The sequence below is a fragment of the Toxotes jaculatrix genome, chromosome 9 (genome assembly GCF_017976425.1).
Source record: "Toxotes jaculatrix isolate fToxJac2 chromosome 9, fToxJac2.pri, whole genome shotgun sequence".
NCBI classification, from domain to species: Eukaryota; Metazoa; Chordata; class Actinopteri; family Toxotidae; genus Toxotes; species Toxotes jaculatrix.
The window spans coordinates 6,509,012-6,519,217 of NC_054402.1; the positions used below are offsets into that span (position 1 = coordinate 6,509,012).

At 35.7% G+C, this 10,206-nt stretch overlaps 4 protein-coding genes across 4 annotated transcripts; all 4 read left to right on the forward strand.

Annotated features, from left to right (window-relative positions):
• The first annotated feature begins 1,078 nt into the window (after window positions 1–1,078).
• Window positions 1,079–2,053, forward strand: LOC121187324 (olfactory receptor 2AT4-like). Its single transcript, XM_041046507.1, has one exon. The coding sequence runs from the start codon at window positions 1,079–1,081 to the stop codon at window positions 2,051–2,053; it is 975 nt and encodes a 324-aa protein (XP_040902441.1).
• A 1,530-nt stretch (window positions 2,054–3,583) lies between these two features.
• On the forward strand, window positions 3,584–4,549 carry LOC121187440 (olfactory receptor 52E8-like). The gene has a single exon (XM_041046694.1). It carries the CDS (start codon window positions 3,584–3,586, stop codon window positions 4,547–4,549), a length of 966 nt encoding a protein of 321 aa, XP_040902628.1.
• Window positions 4,550–6,870: 2,321 nt separating this feature from the next.
• Window positions 6,871–7,839, forward strand: LOC121187328 (olfactory receptor 2AT4-like). Its single transcript, XM_041046520.1, has one exon. The coding sequence runs from the start codon at window positions 6,871–6,873 to the stop codon at window positions 7,837–7,839; it is 969 nt and encodes a 322-aa protein (XP_040902454.1).
• An 864-nt stretch (window positions 7,840–8,703) lies between these two features.
• Window positions 8,704–9,666, forward strand: LOC121187329 (olfactory receptor 52E8-like). The gene has a single exon (XM_041046521.1). The coding sequence runs from the start codon at window positions 8,704–8,706 to the stop codon at window positions 9,664–9,666; it is 963 nt and encodes a 320-aa protein (XP_040902455.1).
• The last annotated feature ends 540 nt before the right edge of the window (window positions 9,667–10,206 follow it).

Consider the following 10,206-nt stretch of genomic DNA (forward strand, 5'->3'; position numbering starts at 1 on the left):
TGTTGTTTTTTTTTTAAAGACAACTGATTATGATGTGATTCAATATGACTTTCTACCTCACATTAGTCTTGCTTCAGTTTCTGAAGGTTATAACAAAAGTAAATGAAAATATGGTAAATATGTATATATGATGCCAATCAATCTGCTATGACAATTATTTTTAGCACTACATCACCCAAAATGAAACTCAAAAGCCAACAGACTTTACATTTCATGTTTATTGGCTTGTAACCTGGAGGGTTACGCTATGAAGACATCCCCTCACATTAAACACATGCTATGAGAGACCATTAGAGACCATTATTAAACACAGGGGATATTAACAGTCTTTCCTCAGTATCATTCTAGGAACACATTGGGGTTTTATTAAGTTGAGGTTGTTCACCCATGTGGGATTTATAATCCATTAGCATTATTAAATTAATGTTTCTTTGAATTAGCCAATTACCACATTAACTGCTGTCCAAAAAGTAGCATGAAAATGCAAGAAAATGAAGAAGCAAAAAAGTTTCATTTACAGAATGATACACAATCACTGACTTACTGTTTATCTCAAAAGGGTAATTGATGGCTGTCTTTCTGCTTGATGAAAAAAAACGCTTAGATAATAGATTGTTAGTGAGCCACTGAGAATTAAAGATGGCTCATCACCAGGTATGTTGTAGGAAGTCTTTTTAAGAGGTGAATAAGCAGGTGTGTGAGCAGAGTGTGCTGCCATACTGTCTGAGGAAGGTATGTAAACATATCTACTGTAGCTGACTGAAGCCTTACTCACATACTTATTTTATGCTCATGCATAGCAGTGAGGATACAAGAATCCAATACTCTATGCAGTAGTATATAATTTAGGGCTGTGTAACAGGAATTATAAAGGATATTAAATTATAGGATTTGATAAAAGACAAAAATGTGAGATCCATCAATTACTCTAAAATGGTTGACAGTGCAAAAAAAAAGATTGAAAAAGTTAATTTTCAATCAGATGTGTTGCTATTGTTTAAATGTCAGATGTTAATGTGTGTTGTACATGTGCCCCCATATTTCCTTTTCAGTGTGTTTAGGAAATTTCTGCTCCATCATGCCAGAGGGAAATCACAGCACTGTGACTGAATTTATTCTTACTGGATTCCCTGGACTTCATCCAGAATATGAAGGTCTCGCCTCAGCTTTGTTGTTCTTGGTTTATACCTTCACTTTGATAGGCAATGCTACCGTTCTTTTTTTATTTGCAACTGACCGCAGCCTTCACAAGCCCATGTATTACATCATTCTGAATCTCAGTGCTTGTGACATTCTCTTTAGCACAACAACTTTACCTAAGATCATCAGTAAGTATTGGTTTCAATCAGGGACCATCTCATTCACTGCTTGTTTTGTCCAAATGTACTTTGTTCACTATCTTGGCACAGTGAATTCCTATATTCTCTTCCTGATGGCTTTAGATAGGTATCTGGCTATCTGTCATCCTCTCAGATATTCACTTGTTCTTAAAAACTCCACTATCTGCATTCTCAGTGTTACTGCATGGGTTGTTGCCAAAGCATGCCCTTTAATGTTAGTTATTAGGGCGTACCCACTTCCATACTGTGCCTCAAACATAATCCACCACTGTTACTGTGATCATATTGGTATAACAACACTGGCGTGTACTGATAGAGCCCCTTATGGTTTTCCTGCTTTTGTGTTGGCAATGATTATGCTACTGGGGCCTCTGGCGTTTATAATTTTTTCATATTCAAGCATAATTATAGCAGTACTTAAGATAGCAAATTTACAAGGTCGTCTGAAGTCTCTGTCCACTTGTAGTACTCAGCTGATTATAATCTCACTTTATTATTTACCCAGATGTTTTGTATATTTAGCCAGCAATGTTGGCATTAAATTTAGTGCTGATGCTCGAATAGTGATCATCATGCTGTATAGCCTTTGCCCCCCCATGATCAATCCACTTATATACTGCTTAAGAGGTAAAGATATGAGAGAAAGTTTGTTGAGGCAATTCAACAAAAGGACAGTTCTACAACAAGCACAAATTTCAGCTGTTAGTGACTGACAAACCAATGCATCATTCAACGACTAAAATTTCTTTAGAAATGCTGACTGGGGGCAAATTGAAAGCCAGAGCTGTCACAATGTTAATCGTGTCATTTTAAAACATACATGTCCATATTTTGAGGGAGGGAAAAGATTCTTCTGTCTGGAATATTAATATGTATTGAATAAAACAGTCCCATGGTATGTTTATGTGAAACAAATACAATAAAATACAAATAAAAATGCTTTGTGTATGTCACAACAACAATTTTCAGTGATTTCTGTCGTGGGGTAAAGAGGAAAACAGCTGAAAATGGGTTTTGAAATATTTTCCAAAGGGTTTATTTCTCTAACTGACCCCAGCAATCATTGTAGGGACCTGTCATGCATATTTCAAGCCTGTACTTGAAATGAACTGAATAAAATTCTTCTCATATCGCTGTATATTACATGAAAAAATATTCATCTCAACTACTTCCATTCAAGAGCAATTGAAATTACAAGCTACAAGTAGCCTGTATAGACTGTATATGATGTTAAGGGTTAATTGTTTTCTGAATAAACACATTTTGAAGTTCTACAAAATAAATCAAAATGCAGTTGTTTGCCTGAGACATACATGATGCTCACCATTAGAGTACAAAGTAAACCTGAGAAACTCACACGAACCATGTGGCATTCAAATTAAACAAAAACGAGTATATGTGCAAAATCCTCCTGCTTCTAGTTTACATTTACTGTGTAATTCTTTAATATTGGGTATGTTCTAATGAGCCTGATTAACCTTTGTAAACAACATTTTTCCATCTTGAGATTATCAGCACGTTATTTTGCACCGCATTGTTCTTTCTGTTTTGTGTCATTTTGAAAAATCCAAAACAATGGGAGAGAGGAGTCTGGGAAACAAAGGTGTTCAGAGTTAGGCCAAGACATGTGGGACAGGATGAACAGGGTGGAAGGACAGCACATGAAAAAAATGAAAGGTTTCCTAAGATTGATGTATAGCCTTAAATGGAAAGAAAGGATTAATAAAATAATCAAACTACTTTTTTTCTTATCATTGTCTTAATCAGTAGCTATTTTAGTTTTATCTATGCTTTTGTAAAAGTAAAAAGTGAGTTTCCAGAGTTTCCAACAATGAGAAGAACTCATTACTGAAAGAGGAAAAAACAAACAAACAAATGACTCTTCGATTTATCTCATGATCCTTTGAGGATATGTCTGGTCAAACTTGATAAAAGGCTGATATTACCTGGCATCCAGACTTTGTTATGGGTTTTTGCACACTGAACTCCACTCTCAAAAGTAAGAGTAGTCAGACTGAGTGTGGAAGAGCATCTGAATCATTATGTAGACTTCTTTGCATATGCAATTTTCAGATATAGAGCATTGTTTTGAATAGTTTGGTTTTGGTTATTTTACTTAAATTATCTGGTATGTTGGTAGTATATTCTCTGATTAACATTGGTAAGATCTAAACAGTGCTTTTACTTTGCAGGTCTTCATTTCATGTCTTGGTTCTGATAAATTCTTGCTGAAAACTCAAATTATGATTGCCAATTTTACAAGGATGAGAAGCTTCTTCATCCTCGGTTTCCCTGGACTTTCACCACAGTATTATGGACCTGTGTCAGCTCTGCTTTTTTTCGTCTACCTAACTATTGCAATAGGGAATATTTTCATTTTAGCATTTGTTATCTATGAGAAGTCACTTCAAAAACCAACATATCTGGTCTTTTGTCACCTGGCTCTGAATGACTTAACATTTGGCACTGTGACTCTCCCAAAGATCATATCAAAATACTGGTTTGATGATGCCATTATTTCATTTTATGGCTGTTTTACCCAGATGTTTTTTGTTCATTATTTAGGATCAGTGACATCTTTCATCTTGTTGGTCATGGCTCTTGATCGATTTATTGCCATATGTATTCCACTGCGTTATCCTGTGCTAATCACAAACAACATCATATCTGTGCTCTGTGGGTTTGCTTGGTTCATACCTGTGCCTTTGATGGTAGCTGTTGTTCTCCATGTCCTCACTTTACCATTCTGTAAATCAAATTTTATTGCTCAGTGCTACTGTGACCACATTTCTATTACAAGTCAGGCGTGTGGTGAGGATGTTAAAATAGTTCTTGTCACTTCTCTGTGTGTAGCTATGTTTTGTCTCTTGCTCCCTCTTGCATTCATCTTATTTTCCTACATTTCCATCATAGTGGTTATTATGAAAATGTCCAATGCTGCCGGCCGCAAAAAGACCTTATCAACTTGTACCCCACAAATATTTATCACTTGCCTTTTTTACCTTCCCAGATGTTTTGTTTATGTAGCTACTACTGTTGGATTTTCTTTCAGTTTAGATGTTCGCATTTTATTGATATTGTTGTACAGTCTTTTTCCTGCTGCTGTTAATCCAATGATATATTGCTTTAAGACTCAGGATATCAAGCAGATGTTGATGAAGAGGCTGAGGAAAACTAAAATTGGAATAGAGATAAAACTCTCATATTGATGTAAAGCAGGGGAAGCAGAATGCATGATAATGCAACAGCATGATTTATTTGTTCCAGACAAGTTTGTGATGTTAAAGACAAACTCCACCTTCACAATTCGGACGAACTCTCATTTTTTCATATTTTAGTCTTGGGAAAGCATCACCTCTCAGGTAAGGCTTGACAGGCAAAATATGTAGTTTAAGTTTGATCCATTTTGCACAGTTGTTGATAGAGTACCTTTAAGCTGATATACGAAATTATCCAGTTGAACTGATCACTGAAGACACAGTTTCCGTGTGTACACATTTTAAAATTTGAACATGGCTTAGTCAGTTTTTATATATTATTAAAACTTTATTAACGTCCAGTTAATTCTAGATCATGTTTGAGTCATTGACTACAATGTAAACTTTGTTGTAAACTTTAGACGACATTTGTTTTCACTTTTGTCTTTTTATATCTTTGTATTGTTCTATAACATCATTAAAATACAATTTTGGTATTATCATACCAGTCTCAAGGTAATGAAAGCATATAAATTAATGGAAATTGCATTCTTCATTCATTAAGAGTAGTTTAAATAGTGTTTAATTACAATTACACTGTTTATAATATCAGATTGCCAGATGAGCTCATTGATGTGCACTAGCAATATCGTTGATACTGATCAGACGAATAATGTTTCCATGTGTATGTGTATTTGCCTGTATGCAAATTTGAGAAAGAGAGGGTAGACAAAGGGAATCCAATTCACTTCTTCAAATCCACCCACACCCTTGCTTGGACCACACCCATATGTCAACTTGGCCTTCATTTTGATCTCAACTACACACCTGTAAAGTTTCATGACTGTATCTTGCAGAGAGGTGACACTATCAGGGAGACTAAATCTGTCCACACAAAGACAGACAAATAAACACCTGCAAAAGTATTCAAAACTGCCTCTGAGGTTCTTCCTGCTAGGTGTCTCCAGGACCACATTTTATCATGATGACACACACGCATACACACTCACAGACTCACAAGGTGAACACAATAGCCCACGTAAATATTTGGGAATGACGCTGAATAGCCTGAACAGACTGCAACAACAAAAAAAATTTAATCAGCAAAGTGTTTTGTGATTTCCACCTCTGTGATGCTAACCATCTCAACAGAAAAGCATCAAGTTTTTCACACTTCACACTTGATTTTGATAAATGTTCATGAGAGTCTCGGTAATGTCAGTTCAGTGGGAGCAGAGTCAGCGCCATCAGCTTTATGAAAACCTAAAGGAATTCAGTAACAAAGACTCATATTTGTTAAGGTTTGGCCACAACAGTGCCCAGAGTATTCTTTCTTTGTGAAATTCTGTTCAGTTTTTCAGATTCAGTAACCACACTGACTGAATGTGGCTGAAAGGGTTTAGAGTGCCTTTTTAAACCTATTTTTGTTTTTTATATTACTGTTAATTGTTTTTATCTTTATACAGGTTTTCAGTGAACTGTTGATTATTACAAAGAGGAACATATCATGATGCTATTTAGGGCACTGTCGAAATTCATTTGAGAGGAAGATCCTTTGAGGATTTACATGGTCGGATGTTGTAAAGAGCAGATATTAGCCATCACCCAGGCAAGCTCTCAGCTTTCGGTCGCTGGCCTCCAATCTGACAGGTAAGACTCTTACTTGGATTCAAAGTGGAAAACAATAAAACCATATTACCATTACCAAAACCATTATTATAACTGTCTTTGTTCCCTTTCATCTGTTTTATATTTGGAAGATAATCCATGGGCTGAAATGTTTGATATGATATTAACATTTACGTTCTTCTGTTAAAGTGTGTTGTAAATAGAACAATTCATGACAAATGCTTTTAACTTTGGGCAGCTCTGGTTCTGATAGATTCTGGTCAGGAGGAGCGAGGAGTGAAGAATTCAATGTAATATTTAAAGCAATATTTAATTACCATTATGCCTGAAATTAATGTCTTAATTGTGTTAAAAATTACTAATGAATATTTTTCAAGGAATCATTAAATAATTTTCTCTACTAAAAGTCAAATGTAATAGAAAATGCCAATCACCGTTGACCAGAGGCCAAAACATTTTTTCAAAAATTATGTCTGACCGAAAAACTACATAACATTCAAAATGGTCATAAAATGAAACAGAGGAAAAAGGCAACTCTTCACATTAGAAAACCCTGAACACGTCTGTGACACTAGTAATTTTCATGCATGTTGTCATTGTTTGGTCATGTTAAATATCACTTCTGACTCACTGCATCTCATGAATTTTAACCTAAACTTTACAGGAATTACTTTGTACTGGTGCTGATTGTGACATATGTGATAATGGTCTACGCCAATGTCACACACATGAGAAGCTTCTTCATCCTCGGTTTCCCTGGACTTTCATCACAGTATTATGGACCTGTGTCAGCTCTGCTTTTTTTCATCTACCTAACTATTGCAGTCGGGAATATTTTCATTTTAGCATTTGTTATCTATGAGAAGTCACTTCAAAAACCAACATATCTGGTCTTTTGTCACCTGGCTCTGAATGACTTAACATTTGGCACTGTGACTCTCCCAAAGATCATATCAAAATACTGGTTTGATGATGCCATTATTTCATTTTATGGCTGTTTTACCCAGATGTTTTTTGTTCATTATTTAGGATCAGTGACATCTTTCATCTTGTTGGTCATGGCTCTTGATCGATTTATTGCCATATGTATTCCTTTGCGTTATCCTGTGCTAATCACAAACAACATCATATCTGTGCTCTGTGGGTTTGCTTGGTTCATACCTGTGTCTTTGATGGTGACCATTGTTCTCCACGCCCTGACTTTACCGTACTGTAAATTGAATGTCATTGCTCAGTGCTACTGTGACCACATTTCTATTACAAGCCAGGCGTGTGGTGAGGATGTTAAGATTGTACAGGTCACTACCCTCTGCATGGCCATGTTTTGTCTTTTGCTTCCTCTTACATTCATCTTGTGTTCTTATGTTTCCATTATTGTGATTATTATGAAAATGTCCAATGCTGCTGGCCGCAAAAAGACCCTATCAACTTGTACCCCACAAATATTTATCACTTGCCTTTTTTACCTTCCCAGATGTTTTGTTTATGTAGCTAATACTGTTGGATTTTCTTTCAGTTTAGATGTTCGCATTTTATTGATATTGTTGTACAGTCTTTTTCCTGCTGCTGTTAATCCAATGATATATTGCTTCAAGACTCTGGATATCAAGCAGGCTTTGATGAAAAAGCTGACAACAACAAAGATTGGAATAGAGATAAAACTTTCAGTCTAATAACAAACTGATGAGATTGTCATCATACCTCAGCCATTTATTCTCAAAGGTTTGTTTGATTTGTAAGACATATGACAGTACAACAGAAAATTATTTCTAAAATAGGTTAACATGATGTGCACATTCTATTTTTATTTGTACTTTGTGTTTCTTTTCTGTAATGCATCCCACAGCAATTCAGATGATAATAAAACCTAAATGGTACTGGTTAACAACAATATATATATTACATAAAGAATTTAAATAAATTAAACATGGGTTTAGTTAGAATTACTAAGGAAATCAGCGTAACATATACTCAGAATTTTTGTGCTGAAACTGCTTACATAATTTAATTGAAATTACTCAAAAATATTAAGTATAGTCAACTTAAAAAATACGTCTCGATTTAGATGAGTGTATTGCGTGCAACCACTTTTAATATTAAAATTGAGTAAATTCAACAAAACATTTTTTTCAGTGTAGACTGCTGACAAACCCTGAATGTAATCACTTCAAATAGCAGTTTTGAAAGAACTTAGTTGTCCCACGATATATCTTCGTGCAGCCTGTTCAATAGTGTACTGTAGTTGTTTATTTGCCAAGGCTGCAAGACACAGATTGGAATCCAAATACTATTTCAGTTTCATATGTCATCTGTCATGCTTCACTAGTGGAACTCTTTTGGGAATGTAGCCCTTTGGATCTACCTGTGTACATAAACCATAGGATCAGACAAGATGCTAAGCACATACTAGGTGGCATGGCAGTGAGATGTTGCAGAGCGCTAATGGAAGCAGATCTACTGTAAGTTTTACCAAAAAAAGACTTGAAGAATCTCTGTGTTGTCTATCTAATGAGCTGTTATTTTGAATTTAAGCGAATATGTTCTACACTAATGTAACAAGGATAAAATATTTCTTCATCACTGGATTTCCTGGACTTTCACCAGAGCATTATGGTCCCGTGTCAACCCTGCTTTTCATACTGTTCTTGGCTATAGCTGTAGGAAATATTTTTATTTTAGTGTTTGTCAAACGTGAAAGGTCTCTTCACAAACCCACATATCTGATATTTTGCCACCTTGCATTAACTGACTTAGCGTTTGGGACTGTTACGCTGCCAAAGATTATATCAAAATACTGGTTTAATGACAGCATTATTTCATTTTACAGTTGCTTCGCACAAATGTATTTTGTTCATTTTTTAGGGGCAGCTCATTCTTTCATCCTGATGGTGATGGCTCTTGATCGTTTTATTGCAGTTTGTGCTCCACTGCGTTACGCAACTCTTTTCACAAACACCACAGTTTCTGTGCTTTGTGGAATATCATGGTTTATGCCAATATCATGGATGGTGGGTATAGTTTTAGATGCTCTTACATTGCCTTTTTGTAATTCAAACATAATTGTACAGTGCTATTGTGACCATATAGCCATAACAGCACTTGGATGTGAGAATGTGCGAGAAGTTCAGGTAGTTGCATTTAGTCTGGCCATGTTCAGTTTGCTGGTGCCTCTGGGTTTTATCATATTCTCTTATTTTGTCATCATTGTTGCTGTTATGCGCATGTCCAGCTCCGAGGGCCGCATTAGGACTCTGTCTACCTGCACCCCACAGCTCCTCATCACATTTCTTTATTATATGCCAAGATGCTTTGTGTACCTGGCAAATAATGTAGGATTCACATTCAGTGTTCCAGTTCGCATTGTTGTTGTGATGCTGTACAGTCTTTTGCCTGCTGCTGTCAACCCAGTAATATACTGTTTCAAAACCAAGGATATCAAAGAAAACTTGAAAAAGAAATTCTTGAATAGGAAAATTAATGTTATCACAAAAACTGGATAAAATACAATACAGCAGTGCGCAGTTAATCTAGAAAAGAAAAGTAATATAGCAGAACACTGTGCAATTAAGCAAGTCAGGTGACACGCCGTTTTCTTTTCAGGTGCCGAAGCCCCTGAGTTTTAGAATAAATTTTACATTTTTGTGGTTAACTTTTAACATGCTGCATGGTCAAGCTCCTAATTATAGTTTATAAAACCCTCCATGAGCCACAAAGATGTCAAGCAGGGGTATCCTGGTTGTTCCTGCTGTACACCATACTAGTAGGGTTGACTGAACCTTTTTTCTTTTTGGGTCTCTGATCACTGGATCACCTGAGTAAGGAACCAAATCAAAAAATAACTTTACATCACATCTTAAAACACACATATAGGAGAGTACAGGTCCTGATTTTACCAGCCTTTTCTAACAAATCTTTGCTTTATTCTCAATGTTTTTTGTTTCTGTTTTCTACTTCTATATTTTCTTGTCATGTCATCACATATTTTTTAGCCCATTTTTATTGTTTCTTGTGGAGTTGCTCTGATGTTTTACTGTAAAGTA